This window comes from Danio rerio, chromosome 17 (assembly GCF_052040795.2).
Source record: "Danio rerio strain M-AB ecotype USA chromosome 17, GRCz13ab, whole genome shotgun sequence".
Classification (NCBI taxonomy): Eukaryota; Metazoa; Chordata; class Actinopteri; order Cypriniformes; family Danionidae; genus Danio; species Danio rerio.
The window spans coordinates 7,344,466-7,364,601 of NC_141037.1; the positions used below are offsets into that span (position 1 = coordinate 7,344,466).

Consider the following 20,136-nt stretch of genomic DNA (forward strand, 5'->3'; position numbering starts at 1 on the left):
TAATAAACCCAAATATATCAAGAAAATCAAGCTTAAAAAACTAAAACAAAAACTAAATAAAAAATATTAATAACTAAAAATCCCATGCTTGACCTTCTATATTTCAGATACATATTCGTAATAATACATCTGTAACATATTTGCAATAATATGCATCTGTTATTCATTAATAACCCAAACATCAAGATCAAGTCAAGAAATTAAATAATACAGAACATAATAATATACAGATTATTATACAGAATCATAATACAAAATATTGTGAAAGTGTCAACAGAAACAGTTTGAAAGTGTAGCTCTAACATCACAAAACATATGAGAGTGCAATCTTCAACACTCACCTCATCCGGTTCAGTGATCTGGAACAGACTCAGATGGTTTTTATTCCAGCGTCGGATGTTTTCCTGAAGATTCTTGTGCTCCTCGAGACCCAAATCAGATCTTTGCATCTCCTTCATATCTTAGTTTGCGATCAACTAGTTTATATTTAATATAACAAGCAGCCAGCTGATTGATGAAGACTGCACTTTACTCTCACTAACTCTTCTGTCCCTGATTTTTCTTCCAGCCCGTTTAACACTGCAACTGATGGTTGATTGTTCTGGCTTGTTTGTCCCATTTACACAGTGTAAAGACTAACCTCATTTCCCATCACGTCCTCCTAATGTACAGGGAATTTCACTTCACTATTATATAGCGACCAAAATAAGCACACAAAATAACATAAAGCTGCTTTATCACAGCTAAAAAGCGTGGTGTCATTTGACGACAATATCTAATTGCGATTTTACTGACTGATATTGTGATTTGATGTGCGATTTAGTATCGTGAAGTCAAGCTTTAGCTCTGTATCCACTATAATGTGCACAACACACACTTTATATGAAGGGGACCCAATATACACTGTACAAAATATCTGTTAATTAGTTTCTGTATTATGACTGTGTTTTCTGTTTATTTACAGTTGTGAATTGCATTGGATGTTGATCTCTGCTCTGTCGACTTTTGATGTTGACAATTCAACTCTAGTCTAACAAAGTGACTTTTATGACATTTTAGTCGTTTAAAATAATATAATGTATAAGTAATGATATATAGAGAGAAATAAAATAACTGTCTGTAAAATAACAGAAAATCTGCTGGCAGTTTACTACATGGTGTTTGTGGCATTACATACAACACCAACCCAGACGAAACTGGTTTGGCCATGGGACCCACATTTACATCATCAAGCCGCGACCCAAATTTTTAGGAACTATAATACAAATGTAGGAATTATAATTAATTTGTATTATTTTTTAGCATACATAAGTAGTGACAGATAAATCATAAGAAAATCACCAAGACTTACAAACAAACTATATTTTATTGTTATCATTTAACAAAATGTATCAAATTATAGAAATATTACAAAGTAAAAACGACAAATACTGTAAACAGTGGTTACGGTAAGGAAAGGTTCAGTTACCTTGAACTAAACTGTTAGTAAAACATGTTGTCTGGTTTCTAAATGTCGTTTTAATTTAGAAGGTTTCATGCTCTCTTGTGAGAGCATCTCGCTACTTATGATACACCGAGGCTTTAAGTCTTTTTTGTCGTCAGTATATGTAAATCCAAACTTTACATATTCAGGGTCGTACTTGCGCTTCGACATTTTTTCAAGTGGTGCTCACTGCAGAGCCATTTGGGCAGAGCTGAGCTCCAGCAAGGGGGAGCTTGAGCTCTCGCTCCTCCTTTCTTGCACTTCTTCTACGAGTGATATCACTGGGGGTAGGGTTAGGGGTGGGGTTGGTGTACGCATTAAAACAGCTTATAGGAGGAGGAGCGAGAGCTCATGCTCCTCCTCGCTGGAGCTCAGCTCTGCTCAAAAGGCTCTGCAGCGAGCTGTGTCTCCATTTTTTACTATAATTAAATGAAATTTCACGTGTCACACGGTAGAGTTGTCGTGCACGCATTTCAAAATAAAAGTCAAAATAAGTTAAAAAATTTAACTTTTGTCGTTTTTTTGGACCACACACTCCACGACCTACTCAAAATGTTCCCACAACCCACTTTTGGGTCGCGACCCACCAGTTGAGAAACACTGCTTTGAACTATTGAAAATATTACTGAAAGTCACTTTTTTACTTTTCAGGGTTAAAAGTTGTTAGAAGAAAGATCAAGATCACATAATATGATTCAAAAGCAGAAATAAATGGGGAAAATAAAAACATGAGTCAAAAAATAGGAAAAAACTGCTAATTTACGGGTATATTTTACAATTGATTAAAATATACGTTTATAAACTGTCTAAATAAACATATCTGGGGTAATTAATGAAGATATTAAAAGTATATTTCTGAAATATAAAAGGTAAAACTTTTTTTTAATTATTTAATTTAGTTTGTATTTCATGTTTTCCATTAAATAATTTACTATCATTGAAGTTAAAAAATATCAGATTTGTGTGTGGTTTTTTTTCATGAATTGTTTAGTTTATTTTGCCCCTAGTCTGCAATAAAGAAATTTAAATTAATCTTTTGCATTCTTTTATTTCATTTAGTTTCATGTTTTCCATGTATGTTTTAGCCTTTCATGGTTAGCTAACTGCAATGTTACAGAATTACTGTTAACTTTCAAAATGGAAATGAGTTATCACAGTTTTAATGATAATAATGAAAATTTCAAAGGATCAAGCTGCAGTCACACTGGGCTTTTCCTCCCATAGACTTCCATTCATACGCATGTGAATGCGTCAGACCGGAAACGCAGGGTCATGCGTTAAGTTTTGCTGGTTGCTGCGGTGCAAAGTTCAAGCTTGGTGAACTCTGACCTGCAAAATCGCATCACGTGACTGTGTGAGACCAACCGAGGATCAAAACATGACCTCTATGGACAGATATTTAAAACATGGAGCAATCGCTCGCTTTTTTAATGTCTAATAATCTTGTTTATTCCTGCCCCTTATCGCAGCCCCGCACGACAGAATATCGCATCAAACTCTAGTGTGAGCGCAGCTTAATACTACAGTAACCTTTGGAAAATTCACTGTGGTTTACTTGAAACAGGTAATCATGAAAATACTATTTAAAAACTTTATTTCCATCTACCTATTTTTATGCACATTTTAGATATGGTTGATGGAAGCGCCAATATGCACATCAGTTTTGAAAATGGGCACTGAGTAGAATAAACGTTTTATTCGATAAGAAAAGATGCACATAAACTACGATGGAAACTATTTTACTGAACAAATTCCAGTATGCGCATGTTATATAAGAGATCATGTGATAATGAAAATGTGTATAAATCAAGCAGCAACCTCCCGCTCTCCCTCATAAAGCAAATACGGAAGTAACTGAAACTGCAATTAATCGAAATTATAACGAAGCACAGTTCTATTGAGCCTAGTGTTAAAATGGCCAACTTTACAGCAGAAAAAAAGTGTTTACAGCCTGGTACAAAGTATGATTTTGATTTATAGAGTTAATATTACCCTTCATGACAACTGTGAGAGGGTGAATTTTTTTATAACTAATCAGTTTCATTTATATTAAGTTTTATTAAGTCTGCATAATTAAGGGCGTGGCCACTTGAGTGACAGCTAGGTCTCGCTGGTCGCCGTCACTTCACCTCAGCTGATTCCAGCTGATTAGCTGCTGAACTCGGCATATACATTGAATTTTTATTTATTTATTTTTTTTATGTAGCTTTACATAGTCAGTTACCTTTTGGAATTATTTCCTACAATTATCAGATGATATGGCATGTTGTGTGCACTTTATTGTGCTCACAAACCATTCAAGTGCCATCCATTTCCCAGGTGAGTGAATTTATATTCTTATATATCATATCTATAAATGTATTTGCTTATTCAAGAGCATTTAAAAAATATTTTGAATTTTAAAAATAGCCTTGCATTTGCAAACACAGACTATATTTTAAGTGCTTGGAAGTAATTCGTGTTTTCCTCCTGTAGAAAAACGTCATAAGAACAACGTTTAGTGGTTAAATGATTACAACAGTGTTTTTAAAAGTCTAAACACTTTATTGATATAGTGTACAACCCAGCACATGTGGTCGGAACTCAAATGAGTCGCAGGTAATCAAGTATTAAGCCTTTCTCAAGCAAAATGCTAGCAGGCCGCTCACAATTTGCCTCTTTGCTCTTGTTTGGTATCCCCTGATCGGTGCGACGATGGGCGAACAAAATGGCCACGGCTAGCCACGCCTACTTGTAGCTTCATTTGCGTTATTCAGAATCATACGGGTGACGTCACAGACACTATGTCCACACCTTTAACAGTCTACGGTGTGAATGAACAAACCAGCAGGCTGAGCACACAGTAAAACTTCTGAAATGTTGTTTTGGTCTTTCTAAAACACCTTAAACATTTCAGTATTGCCTCCAGAATTAAGAGAGCATCTGTGCTCCGAGTCTCAAGCCTTCAAATGCCACCACACGCTTATTGCGTGTCTGTATACTGCCTACAGAGGCGCAAGTCATCTATTAAATGAAGAAAAGATTGACGCAGCAATTGCAGCAAATTTTGTTTTTACTGTTGATATTTAGCGCCAGTCAATCAGGAAGTGACGATTTTGTTCTTTTTGACTCATTGGATGGAAATGTTGCTTTATTCGCACGTCTTTTATGCGATATTACAGTTTGCGCATAAAATTAATTTGCATCTTTGAATGGAAACAGAGCATCTGACACACTAAAATCACACAAAAGCTTTAAATGTATTATTTTTGGGGCCAATTTGATTGTAACCTGATTCAGTAAATTGTATTTTTTTTTTTAAACCTGCTGAACTAGAAAAAGTAGATTGGGCGTTGCTTAACGTGAAAAGGAAAGCATTGGGTTGACCTTTTGTTCAGAAACGAACAACATAATGAAAGAGTATTTATAGGTCATCGTCAGATGCTAATTACCATAATCTATTGTGTGCCTCTTCATTAAGAGTGAGTTTCATGGATGGCTGGATGTGAACTATGAGCAAGAATGTAAACACAGCTTCAAAAACACAACCAGAACAATGGGGGGAAAGTGAATATATAGATATAATAAACAGCAACTAAAACATTAGAAACAAAAGAATCAGTCATTTTTATAAATCTAAAAGCATATGAAGGATCTTTCTGTATGCATTATGCATATATTATGATATTATTACAGTACTGCAAATGTAATCAACCACAAATCCTGTGGTTAAAAGTTTTACTTGTGATTGAATCACTTTTGGGATGTTTTCTCGACAGCTTTCATTGGGACAATGTTTATTTCAGGAAACTGAGCACCATCTTTTTCCTTGCGTTTATGCCTGCTGAAGAACAAATAACATTATAAACAAGCTAAACAAATAGCTATGGCAGATTATTAGTGAATTAATAACAGAAACCCAAAGCAACCTTCTCAAGTTTTCCACATCATCCACAGTTTCTGGGAGATCAACACCTTTCATCTCTGGCAGAAGCATCACTAGTCCACTGTACAGAACAGACATGACTCCTGAAAACAATAAACGAGAGAAACCTTATAAACACAAGATAATGATTTATGTTTTTATATCTGCAATTGAAAGACTGAGCTCTCACCATAGACCAAGAGGGGAAGTTCTTGCCAAATACTAGCTAATCTGTACAGAATAAACGGAGCAACGACTGCTCCGATATCACTGGCTGAAGAGCACACAGATACGCCCAAGTTTCTGTAGTAGACAACAACAAAAAAAAAGAGTTCAATTAATATAAAAAAAATGTAACCCACACTTTATTTTAAGGTATTATACTATTGATAAACCATCAACTATGATTTTTGCCAAAATAAACCTATTATTAGTAGATAGGGGAGCGCGGGGCGCAAAGTAACGCAGGGTTAAATGTAACAGAGTTTTAAGGTATTTTCTCAAGGTTAGCCATGACATGCTTTCAAGGTTTTCACCACAGTGTCAGCAGTGTTCAGCCAGCCCAGTCACCAGACATGAACATTATTGAGCATGTCTGGGGTAAGATGAAGGAGGAGGCATTGAAGATGAATCCAAAGAATCTTGATGAATCTTGACTCTGGGAGTCCTGCAAGAACGCTTTCTTTGTCATTCCAGATGGCTTTATTAATACATTATTTGGGTCATTGCAGAGATGTATGGATGCAGTCCTCCAAGCTCATGATGGAGTCAGACACAATACTCATTCTGTTTCCACTGCAGCATGACTTTATATTCTATACTGGACATTATTTCTGTTAAGTGACAAGACTTTTGTCTAAGCAAAGTCAGAGCTTACTGTCCTAATTAAATCATTAAAAATAAAAACATGATCTTATTTTATTTCAGTGAAAAAAGTGTAATTTAGAGGCTTTTGCCTGTCATATAAACCACTTCTGATACCAAATGATCAACTAGAAGTTGGTATTTGCTGTTCCTAAAACTTGGATAGACCACAAGACTTTTGTCAAGTATAGTGGTGTATGTAGAGAGAAAGAGAAACTAGATGTTGTTTAAAAGATTGCACAAGTTTGTTAAATAACAGTATGCATAACCAGTGATAATCAGAGATGTGTTGTTTAGTCTAAAACAGGTTGAAGATAACCAAACAGGCTTTCAATCTAATAAATCACTAGTTATTTCCTCACAAAAGCTGTGTATTTCATGTAGTAACGCCTTTTCTTCATTGACCTCCATTAAATCAAAACTGCCTCTGGTCTCCTTCCTTGCATACTGGCATTAGCCAATACAGCTTTTCGGCTGATGATTTCCAGCTTGCCAAAAGTTTTCATTTAAATATTTGGCAGCCAGTAAACATTGTTTCATATCTACTGATAAAAGTCTGATAAATAATCCAAACCTGAGTGGTGTTGGATACAGTTCAGTGTTGGCAAAGTTCACAGTCTCATTCCCAATGGCAACAGCTAGTCTTCCTACTATCGCAATGGTCCTTCTGAGCCATGAAATATCTAGAAAGATAGAAAGATAAACACTGAACTCCAGCCATACAGTTACATTCACACCACAAACAATGAAGATAACAATTAAGATTTAATACCCTGTCTAATTCTTTGAAAATAAAAGAAACCAGAACCACAACTATTGATAACAACACATTTGTACTCACGTTAAGGGCTCATATTATCCTTTATTAATTATTATTTATTTAACAATTATTAAAGGAGCAGAATGTAAGTTGGACACCCAGTGGTTGAACAAGGAATTGCACACCTGCCTTATATAGTTCGGTTGAATCGCACTAGAGTTCGTTTTCCCTCTTGGTGCGGTTCGTTTGGGCAGGTGTGAATGCAGCAATCGTACTCGAGTGCGCACCAAAACCGGACCAAATAAGAGTACCGAGACCTGCTTGAAGAGGTGGTCTCAGTACGGCTTCAAACAAACCCTGGAGCGGTTTGTTTACGGCGAGAATATGATCCGTACTAAAACAGACCCAACCGCAAAAAGTACTCTGCCTTTTGGACTAATCCAGCTGCCGTAGGCCGATGCGTTGTGCAGTATGGTATATGGAGGAAAATTATTTGTTGACAGCGCTTTACCAACAGAGAGAGAGAGAGAGAGAAAACATTACCCGATAATTATAGATTTCCGCAAGATGACCATGTCGCAGTTTAGCTGAAATAATTCACACCTCCTCCATAAGTGACGTGCGATGCATTAAAACATTGTTTTCAGCCGCGCTTTATTCTCGAAATGTTTTGCTTGTCTAAAGTGATGTATGCAAACTATATAGTAAACTATGAGCAGGGATAAAATCAGTCAAGTAAAATCAGTTTGTTTACTTGCGGGAGTTCCATTGTCATTTTCCTGCACGTGAATTCTGTCCAATCGATAAGCAGTTTAGGAATTATGTTCAACAACATCTGGCCAATGAGTGATGTGGATTTTGTCAGATGACTGCATTTTAGTTCTTTTTATCTGGTTCGGACCAAAGCCAGCAGTGTGATGTGAAAACGACCCAAATACTGCAGAAAATGCTACATTGTATCATTTATTGCCCTTGGTCCGGACCAAATGAAGCAAACTACAGATGTGTAAGAAACTTAATCATTTCTGTACGTGTAACTTACTTGGTGAAATAAATGGAACAGCCAAACAAGCAGCACCTCCGATAAAATTCACTGTCGCCATGAGAGGCCTTCTGCCAATTCGATCAACTAAGAAATAAAATATGAGTCCCGTTGGAAGCTCAACCACAGCTGAGATGAGAAAATCCAGGAAAACATTATCTCCAGTGATGCCTAAACGCAACACCAAACCCTGGAAAACCACAGCGCCGGTAAACCTGCAGGAAGAGGACAACAAAAAACGTACACATCACATTGCATTTGGTTAAATAAAGGTTTACATATTTACATTTTTGTATAAATGCATATTTAATGACAAAAGAAATACGCTCACCATGCATATATCAAGATAAATGTGTGCTTTCTCATTTTAGGAGTCTTAAATAAATCTTTATATGAAGGGCGCATGATTTCCTCTTGCTTTTCTATCAGAAGATCCATCTGAAAAACAGAAATGTTTACATTCTCGGTGCATTAAAGACTCTTTATAACATACTGCGATAAAAAATTGTTTTTTGCTTCAATCCCTGAGGTGAACAGACCTAAAGCTGTCATCTGTCAGAGACTTGTTCCTGATCAATCAAAGCTGAAATCATGTTGTAATAACTGTATTTACAAGATGAGCACAGACACCTTTTTCTGAGGTATTATAAGTGCCAAATTATTTTTATAACTGCAAAATTAGTTCAGAATATAATTATAATAACTAATCTTTTGTTTTTACCATTAGGTTTGTAAATGTTGAGAGCATATTTTGGTTCCAACATATTTTGTGCACTGCTTCATCTTCACCTAAATTATTAGACCGCATGTTTATTTTTTTCCCCAATTTCTGTTTAAAGGAGAGCAAATTTTTTCAACACATTTCTTAACATAATAATTTTAATAACTCATTTCTATGATCGATTTATTTTATCTTTATCATATATATATATATATATATATATATATATATATATATATATATATATATATATATATATATATATATATATATATGATATATATATATATATATATTTTTTTTTTTTTTGTATATGTATACATAAATATACACAGTATTCATTGTGCTTTACTTTTTCCACATTTTTTTGTTCCAGCCTTATTCCAAAATTGATTAAATTCTTTTATTTCCTCACAATTTTACACACAATACCCCATAATGACAATGTAAAAAAATTAATTTATTACATTTTGCAAATTCATTAAAAATAAAAAAGCTGAAAATTACATGTGCATCAGTATTCACAGCCTTTGGCGTGAAGCTCTAAATTGAGCTCAGGTACATTCTGTTTCCACTGATCATTCTTGAGATGTTTCAGCAGCTTCATTGGAGTTCACCTGTGGTAAATGCAGTTGAGTGGACATGATTTGAAAAGGCATACACCTGTCTATAGAAGGCCCCAGGGTTGACAGAGGATGTCAAAGCACAAACCAACCATGAAGACAAAGGAATTGTCTGTAGACCCCAGAGACAAGATTGTCCCGAGGCACAAGGCTGGGGAAGGTTATAAACTTTTTTTGGCTGCTCTAAAAGTTCCAATGAGCACAGCGGCCTCCATCATCCGTATCTGGAAGATGTTTGGAACCACCAGTACTCTTTCTAGAGCTGGCCGGCCATCTAAGCTGAGTGATTGGGGGAGAAGGGCCTTAGTCAGGGAGGTGATCAATACCCCGATGGTCACTCTGTCTGAGCTCCAGCGTTCTTCTGTGGAGAGAGGAGAACCTTACAGAAGGACAACCATCTGTGCAGCAATCCACCAATCAGGCCTGTATGGTAGAGTGGCCAGACGGAAGACACTCCCTGCCTGGAAATTGTCAAAAGGCATCTGAAGGACTCTCAGACCATAAGAAACAAAAGGCTCTGATCTTATGAGACTAAAATTGAACTAAAATTGGTACTGCAAAGAGGAATGGACAAAAATTCCCTAAAACAGCTGTGCCAAGCTTGTGGCATCATATTCAAAAAGACTTGAGGCTGTTATTGCTGCCAAAGGTGCATCAACAAAGTATTGAGCAAAGGCTGTGAATACTGATAAACATGCGATTTTTTTTTTTTTTTTTAATTTATTTATTTTCTTTAGGTTTTTTATTTTTTATAAATTTGCAACAATTTCAAAAACTCTTTTTTCACATTGTCATTATGGGGTATTGTGTGAAGAATTTTGAGGAAATAAATAAATTTAATCTATTTTGGAATAAGGCTATAACATAAAAAATGTGGAAAAAGTGAAGCGCTATGAATATATATATATATATATATATATATATATATATATATATATATATATATATGATAAAGATAAAATAAATCGATCATAGAAATGAGTTATTAAAATTATTATGTTAAGAAATGTGTTGAAAAAATCTGCTCTCCTTTAAACAGAAATTGGGGAAAAAAATAAACATGCGGTCTAATAATTTAGGGGGGCTAATAATTCTGACTTCACCTGTACATACATACATACATACATACATATATATATATTCTTTTTTGTATTTCATGTGTATATTTTTTATATGTATACATAAGTACACACATACATTATGTAAATGCATTATGTAAATGCAAACATTTATCTTGTATGCAATTAATTGTGATTAGTCATTTGACAGCACTATAAACAACAACTTCACACTTAAAAACTCCTAAATGTTAAAAAAAGATTGTATTTTTCTTGAGAAGTGACAATTAAAACAATTAGCTGAATACATATTCTCCAAAAATAAGAAGCAAATGTCCTAAAATGGCTAAAAATATGGATTCACAAGATGAATATCATCAAATTACCTCATGAAAGTCTTCAGGAAGTGATCTTTTATTGCACTTGGCAATGCTCTTAACAATACTTAGAGCCTCTTTTGTCTTCCTTTGTGACAGCAACCATCTGGGAGACTCTGGAATAACCCTGTGACAATATTAATGCCTGCCATGTCCAGTACATTATATAAAGAAATTCAAAACAAATATAACAAAGACTGACTAAAGTGGATCTTCATTTGAGTTGTGATTAAGAATCATTCATTATTTAATATATAATCATTCCATACCAGTGGTAGATGAGGAAGATGAATGTGGGCAGAGTCATGGCCAGCTGCAGGTTTCTCCATGAAGGAATGTAATACGCCAGAGCAGGAAGCAGAACCAAACCCAACGAGTAAAACGTACGGGACATAACGGAGACAAATTTCCTGTTGTTTGATCCAAAGAATTCAATAACTGTTTTGCAAACAGGAAAAACAGAGAAAAAAGGTTTACACAATCTGAAAGATTTACAGCTTTAAAAAAACACACAATTTAAAGCTGTATTACATTTTTCTCCACAGAGAATTCTTCAAATCAAAACATTTGCATTGACAAAATCATTTAATGTATACTGTGTATTGTCATGTTTATATAAATACACATCAGTGTACTTATATACATACCTGTACAAAAAAAGCTTCATTCATTTTCCTTTGGCTTAGTCCCTTATTTATCAGGGTAAATAAGCTGATATTTACCCTGCCACAGCGGAATGAACCGCCAAATATTCCGACATATGTTTTACGCAGTGAATGCCATTCCAGCTGCAACCTAGTAGTGGGAAACACCTATACACTCTTACATTCACACACACATTCATACACTACGGCCAATTTAGTTTATTCAATTCACCTATAGCACATGTGTTTGGACTGTGAAGGAAACCAGAGCACCTGGAGGAAACCCACGCCAACATGGGGAGAACTTTTATGCATTCACTCATTTTCTTTTCGGCTTAGTCTCTTAGTTATTAATCTGGGGTGTCCTCTGTGGAATGAACCTCCAACTTTTCCAGCATATGTTTTACACAGGATGCCCTTCCGGCTGCAACCCATCACTGGGAAACATTCATACACACTCATTCACACACTAACACTACGGACAATTTAGCTCACCCAATTCACCTATATACCACATGTCTTTGGACTTGGGGAAACTGGAGCAACCAGAGGAAACACGAGAAGAACTTTTATTTTGTACACAAATAGTTGCGATTAATTGTAAAACAGCACTAAATATTAAATATAAGCGTGTACTTACTTAACACATATGTGGCGGTCCATGCTCCTTTGGCAAAAAATCCTTGCAAACATCGAAAGAATAGGAGCAGAGGGTAGTAAGGAGAAAAAATAATGCATGTCCCAGAGACTCCAAGGCCAAATATTGATGCAATAAAACATGATTTTCTCCCAAACCTGTGAAGACATAAATTTAACTTTAAATTTCTATTAGTTAAACTTACAACTTTACATTAGCTCAAGTAGATTAAATAATGTGAAGATACAACTTTGAATATAAAAAATGCATTAAAGTCAAACATGAAAGCTGTTTTAAAGCATCTAAAACATATAAAGTAATACAGCTTTAAATTTTGTTTTTGTGTATTTTTTTCCTATAAAGCAATTTTAACCATATTAAGAAGAAACCCAATAAAAAGCAAGACATTTTTTATCATTTGAAATATAATACTTATATTATACTATATATACACATACACACACACACAGTTGAAGTCAGAATTATTAGCCCTCTTAAATTTTTTTTCTTCTTTTTAAAATATTTTCCAAATGATGTTTAACAGAGCAAGGAAATTTTCACAGTATGTCTGATAATATTTTTTCTTCTGGAGAAAGTCTTATTTGTTTTATTTCAGCTAGAGTAAAAGCCGTTTTTAATTTTTTAAACACCATTTCAGGGACAAAATTATTAGCCCCTTTAAGCTGCATTTTTTCTCGATAATTTACAGAACAAACCATTGTTATACAATAACTTGCCTAATTACCCTAACCTGCCTAGTTAACCTAATTAACCTAGTTAAGCCTTTAAATGTCACTTCAAGCTCTATAGAAGTGTCTTGAAAAATATCTAGTCAAATATTATTTACTGTCATCATGGCAAAGATAAATTAAATCAATTATTAGAGATGGGTTATTAAAACTATTATGTTTAGAAATATGTTGAAAAAATATCTTTCTCTCCATTAAACAGAAATTGGGGAAAAAAATAAACAAGCGGTCTAATAATTCAGGGGGGCTAATGATTCTGACTTCAACTGTGTGTATATATACACACACACACACACACGCACGCGCACACGCACGCGCACACGCACACACACACACACACAATTGAAGTCAGAATTATTATCCCCCCTGTAATTTTTCCCCAATACTGTTTTACAGAGATTTTTAGACACATTTCTAATCATAATAGTTTTAATAACTCATTTCTAATAACTGATTTATTTTATCTTTGCCATGATGACAGTAAATAATATTTCATTAGATATTTTTCAAGACACTTCTATACAGCTTTAAGTGACATTTAAAGGCTTCACTAGGTTAATTAGGTTAACTAGGCAGGTTAGGGGAATTAGGCAAGTTATTCTATAACGATGGTTTGCTCTGTAGACTATCGAAAACAATAAGTTTAAAGTGGCTAATAATATTGACCTTAAAATGTTTTTTAAAAAAATAAAAACTGCTTTTATTGTAGCCAAAATAAAACAAATAAGGCTTTCTCCAGAATAAAAAATATTATCAGACATACTGTGAAATGTCCTTGCTCTGTTAAACATCATTTGGGAAATATTTAAAAAAGAAGAAAAATTAAAAGGAGGGACTAATAATTCTGACTTCAACTGTATATATACATGTAAATAAATAAATATTAATATATATTTAAATATAAAAAACACCATATTTTCCTATTTTTTTATAAGTTAAACATCTATACTTCCATTCAACAAGATTTTTATGTATATAAAATAATTTTTTATTTATCTTGTCCTTGGCCTATCAGTAAAAGTTTAATAAATTCTTTAGAAATTATTCATTTATTTATTTTTTACTGTTAAGCCATTTTCATTAATCTAAAATGTTATTAAAAAATTTAATATACTTAGATTGCTTTATTATTGTCAATCATTTATGCCATCACAGCACATGAAATTAGATTTGTTTATGAATACTTTGACATGCTATACCAAAACAGCATGCCAATACATGAAAGATTTGGTAATCAAACCTGTCAGCCAGGTATCCAGTGACTAGGGCACCTATAAAGAACCCTCCAGCTAAAGATACCTGGTTCAGGTCTGCAAGCCAGGAGTCTTCGCAAACCAATGAAAACTACAGTAGGAGACAATACATGCAATATACAGAGTTATTACAACACATATATAAAAATATAACACATGCACAGACTCTTTACTGAGCAGCTGTGCTCAAGTTTAAACACTGATAAAAGCACGCAAACCCGAAGCAAGCAGATGCATGTTAATCATTTGTTATTTTGACTTGAGCTTTGAGTCATTTCTGAAGCAGAGCTGGTAGAATATTTTTATAGTACACTAAAAGTGTTACTGTATACAAATAATCTTTTACTTATCATAAAACACAAATTAAAACAGCCCAAATAAAAAGATACTATATATATTTATAGTAAATAGTGTGTAGTAATTTTGAACCATATTTTGTATTCCAGTATTATAACATTTACGACTCTTTGATAATGAATGCAGCAGCATACTGTGGTATTATCCATGGTAAATTAACCAAATTAAATAAACTTTAGTTTTTACTACAGTAAACTCTGGTGTAGGGCGACGCAGTGGAGCAGTAGATAGTGATGTCGCCTCACAGCAAAAAGGTCGCTGGTTCGAGCCTCGGCTGGGTCAGTTGGCATTTCTGTGTGGAGTTTGCATGTTCTCCCTGCGTTTGTGTGGGATTCCTCCAGGTGCTCCGGTTTCCCCCACAATCCCAAGATATACGGTACAGGTGAACTGGGTAGGCTAAACTGCCCACAGTGTATGAGTGTGAATGAGTGTGTATGGATGTTTCCCAGAGATGGGTTGCAGCTGGAAGCTGGAATAGGAGTGTATGGGTGTTGATGGGTTGTGGCTTGAGGGGCATCCTTGCGTAAATACAAATGCTGGATAAGTTTGTGGTTCATTCCGCGGTGGTGACCCCTGATTAATAAAGAGACTAAGCTGAAAAGAGAATGAATAAATAGTACATTTACTACAATACACCAGTTTATTCATTCATTCATTTTCTTTTCGGCTTAATCACTTTATTAATCTGGGGTCGCCACAGCAGAATGAACCTCCAACTTATCTAGCACATGTTTTACGCAGTGGATACCTCTCAAGCCGCAACCCATCACTGGGAAACACCCATACACTACTATTCACACACATACACACTATGGCCAATTTAGCATACCCAATTCACCTGTCCCACGTCTTTGGAGTTGTGGGGGAAACCGGAGCACCCGGAGGAACCTATACGGGAAAATAGGGAGAACAAAACTACACAGAAATGACCCAGTCCCGGCTCGAACCAGCGACTTTCTTGCAGTGAGGCGATCGTGGTACCCACTGCGCCACCGTGACGCCCATTCTATGCCAGTTGTAAAACAAAAAAACTACAGTGTTGGGTTGTTCGTTTACATCACTATACTGTTTATGTTACCATAGCAACTATAGGATTTTTTCCAGTACTTTACTATAGTATGGCTCAAAAACACTGTGGAGTTTACTATAAATTACTATTTAACATTGTTTACGTAGAAGTTAGTGTCCTCACCTCAGTAACAATGGTGGTCCGGTTCTCATTAAACGTCCAGCCTTCATTACAGGCCGACAGATGAGTGCTGTTGTTAAATATGGATATATTACAGCTGAGCACGCTCCCGTTCCGAAGCGCGTCATCGAATTTCACGCATTTACTGAACGCGCCGCGCGCGCCTGTGCGGGGAACCGTCAGATCCCGCACCTGCTCCTCCGAAAAACCGCATTTCTCTTGAAGACTCGCTGTTTTACACCAATGATCTGGTGTGTATCCTAAAAACACAACTCCTATAAGCACAAACGCGAGCAGCAGAATAGGCAAAGAACCTAAAACTGAGATTCTCTTCTGATAAAAGCCGAAATCTCCAGCGTGCTGCAGAAGTTCGTCAAAGTTAGACATCCTAACACAGGTTTGTTTTTAATCCTTATGTTATCATGCGGACTGTTGTTGACAGCTGAGTTTGTCTGTCAGGTCTAGTTGACTTAAGAGTCAGTCAAGCAGAGCATTTAAAGGTCTGTGGAGGAGGAGTTGTGAAGGCTAAAACCCGTTCAAAGTTTCTCCGAGTGTATCATGTGACCAAACAGTCTGAAGCAGTCTGAAAACAGGGGTGCGATATACAGGGTGTTTGACACCCAAAGTTAACGCTTAATCCACACTGAAAGACGTCAAAACACGATCTACGGAAGGTCAGCCCTTTAAACATCGAGAAATAGATTGATCTTATCTGTGTTCTTAATAATAATGTTAATAATTATTAGATAATAGAAATATACATTTGACCACCCCTACAACGGTTTTATACCATTGTAAATGCGTGTTTGAGCCAACTACATAAATATTCTACATATATAGCCTAAAAATGTTATTATTATTATTATTATTATAGGCATGTGCCTGCTCGCACATAAAAGTTAAATCAGTGGTTCTCAAACTGTGTACCACTTCTTGTGGTACGTGGAGGAATTAAATATGTCATATGTACATGCTACATATATTTAAAAATCTATCAAAAATTATTTTATATATGAATATGATGACATATAGCCTATATTTATGAGGTCCAGGCAACATTTCTAGGTGTTGATAAATAGGCTACTCCATGTTAATGCTTTACATTTAAGTACAGACTTTTTTTTTAGCTTTTAAAAACAGTAACCTATCATTTTTAATGTTTAAAAGCACATTTTAATTTAAATGTTGACGTTTTTAGTTTGTTTTTGTTATTTTTATTTATATATATTTTTTAATACAGTGTTAATATCCAAACTATTTATAACGTTTAAAGTAGCTGACAAAAATAAATAGGAATTAAAACAATAAAATAGTAGGAATTAATCTGCCTCGTTCTGGAAATGTACAGAGCTGTAGCGGCTTTACTGGGCCTACTACGCTACTCTATTTCAATACTGCTCATTATGGTGGTACTTGGAGAGACAATTTTTTTTCCGAGGTGGTACTTGATGAAAAGAGTTTGAGAACTACTGAGTTAAACAGTAAAATAATATGCCTAAGTCCAACATTTCATGGTCATCTATTTGTTGGTGCAGGAACGTAATGTTAAAACATGTCACCCTTCATAAAAGAGTTACTGTTAGTCAGAATGCACTCAATATTCATCAAAAACACTTAAGATTTTAAGTTTGATTAATAAAATGTTATATATATATATATATATATATATATATATATATATATATATATATATATATATATATATATATATATATATATATATTCGAATATTTTATATTTGAATATCTTCGAATATTTTATTCTTTTCAAAATATTTTCCAAATGATGTTTAACAGAGCAAGGAAACTTTCACAGTATGTCTGATAATATTTTTTCTTCTGGAGAAAGTCTTATTTGTTTTATTTTGGCTAGAATAAAAGCAGTTTTTAATCTTTTTAAACACCATTTTAGGGACAAAACTATTAGCCCCTTTAAGCTATATTTTTCTCGATAATCTACAGAACCATCGTTATACAATAACTTGCCTAATTACCCTTAGCTGCCTAATTAATCTTATAAACCTAGTTTAGCCTTTAAATGTCACTTTAAGCTGTATAGAAGTGTCTTGAAAAATATCTAGTCAAATATTATTTACTGTCATCATGGCAAAGATAAAATACATCAGTTATTAGAAATGAGTTATTAAAACTATTATGTTCAGAAATATGTTGAAAAACAATCTGCTCTCCATTTTTTTAGATGTTTGGATTAAAAACAGGACAAAACAACTTAGTTATTTTTATTTTATTATTGTTGTTATTATTATAACAGCTCATGGATGACCTTTTTTAAATAAAGGGTTGGAAATGAATGCTTTTCTTGAATTTTTTAACCCGATTAATCGCTTAAAGAAATAATTGACAGATTAATCGATTATTAAAATAATCGCTAGTTGCAGCCCTAGTTCAATGGTCTGTGTAATTCAGAATCTTTGTAAAAGCCAGTCAAACAAATTAAACAGAACTTGTTTGTATAGCTTCACAGTACAAACCAACACCCAGCATAATTACAGTGAGTAATTAATTCCTAACATAACTCCTGTCAAACATTAAGATGATTCTCACATGGCTTATTTCTTAGATGCGGAAAAGTTAAACCAGTTCATTTACAACCCATTAATCTCTTAGCTTCTAAATTTTAAACATGTAGATTTTGAAACATCCCGAGCAGAACTTGTTGTGTTGAAAAACAAATCAACTCATGTTATCTATGATTGGGATATTTTTAATGTGGTCGACTTGTTTTGGCCCTCATAAGAACTTACTATGTTACTTACAATTACTAGTAGCTGTAAGACAATCTGTGCTTGACATGGATTTCTAATTTTACTCAGCAGCGTCCCAACATCTGATCCTTTAAGATAAAGCTGTAAGTTTTAACCTTTGTAAATTAATATCATATTAAAATATAAAGAACCAATATGTAAGGCGCTAAAAAATAAACAGGAAAAGGTATACTTAATTTTGTATTATGGAAAGTATGCATAACTGCAGTGGTGTAAAGTTACAAATTACAAACACTCAAATTACTTTAGTAGTTTTTCTCAGGAATTGTAATATACTTAGTAGTTTTAAAGATGTGTACTTTTACTTGTGTCGGTAATTTTACTCCACTGCTTTCCTTCAACCTGCAGTCTCTACTTTACTTTTTCCTGTCTATGAGGATTAGAAAAATCAGTCCTGTGATTCCTGTCCAATCAGATCACACATAGAAGGTAAATCACCTCATAATGAATTGCCTCAAGAAATGAGCGATTTATAATTGCAGTGTCCAGAAGAAGATGTTTAAAATCTTTACATGTATTGACCCAGAGACTGTTTAGATGCATGTCACTGACGAGAAGATGACGGATGTTTACTGTATGATGACCGAAATAGCCGTAAACACCCAGTAGGCACAAGACATCAACATAACGTCAGATTGATGTTGTACCCCAACATCGTGGGGATGTTGCATTTTGTTTGGAAATGAAAATCGGGTTGAGGTCAGAACCCAACATCAGGCCGACGTCAGTGTCCAACATCCAATCTAAAAATCAACCCAAAATCAACGTCTAATGGTGATATAGCTTGACATTGTGTGGAAGTTACCACCATGTCATCTATCAGACGTTGGATTTTAGTTGCTATACCTGATAAATGTCAGTATTTGACATCAATATGATGTTGGTTTAGGATTTTGGCTCAACGTAAAATTTCGGTAACTTTCAAACCCAACCTAAAAATCAACCAAATATCAATGTCATTATTGGACATCAAAATAAAGTTGTTCTTAGATGTTGAATTTCGGTCAACTGACATTACAACCTAAATCTAACCTTATATTAAAGTCTTATGTCGTTATGTGCCTGCTGGGCAATAACTAAATGAACTACAGAATGTTACGTTTACACACATCCACAAATTACATATAAATGCATCAGCTTTTCACAGCGTAATACACACTACTCACTACTCTTGAGTATTTTTGAAATGTCTACTTTTTACTTACACTTTGAGTAATATTTACAACAGATAATTTTAGACATTTTTAGGCAAGTAATGGTACTTTTACTCAAGGATGATTTTTCACAATTCTTTCCACCAGTGCATAATTGTATATTATGTATACAATATTTTGTATATTATGTGCTTATTCAGTACTGATGTTTATATTATTGACACTGAACATTACTTTTTAAAAAAAAATTAGTAAACCCGTTGCCTTAAAAGCAAAATGTTGACTTTACTTTAAAGAGTGAGTAAATCCGCTGTAACGGTTCAGTTGACTTGATTAAATTTTTTTAATAATTATGCACATAATTCATTTCCTTAAAAATTAGGGCAATGCGTTTGAAAGCAACACATTTAATCACTTTAAGTAAACAACAGTAGCAGTAGCAAACAGTAGCAACTAACTTTCAAAGCAACAGGCTTACTCACTTATTTTAAGTAAAGTCAACTAATCATTTTAAAATCAGCGAGTTTACTCACTTT

General features: G+C 34.4%; 1 protein-coding gene across 8 annotated transcripts; it reads right to left on the bottom strand.

Annotated features, from left to right (window-relative positions):
• Nucleotides 1-4,008: 4,008 nt before the first annotated feature.
• On the bottom strand, nucleotides 4,009-16,128 carry slc22a3 (solute carrier family 22 member 3). Of its 8 annotated transcripts, none has more exon segments than NM_001446816.1 (11): nucleotides 4,009-5,303; nucleotides 5,392-5,491; nucleotides 5,578-5,690; nucleotides 6,826-6,934; nucleotides 8,054-8,268; nucleotides 8,385-8,491; nucleotides 10,842-10,959; nucleotides 11,102-11,270; nucleotides 12,117-12,271; nucleotides 14,103-14,206; nucleotides 15,665-16,128. In NM_001446816.1, coding segments are annotated over 11 exon segments (1,662 nt in total). In that variant the 5' UTR covers nucleotides 16,049-16,128; the 3' UTR covers nucleotides 4,009-5,215.
• Nucleotides 16,129-20,136: the final 4,008 nt, after the last annotated feature.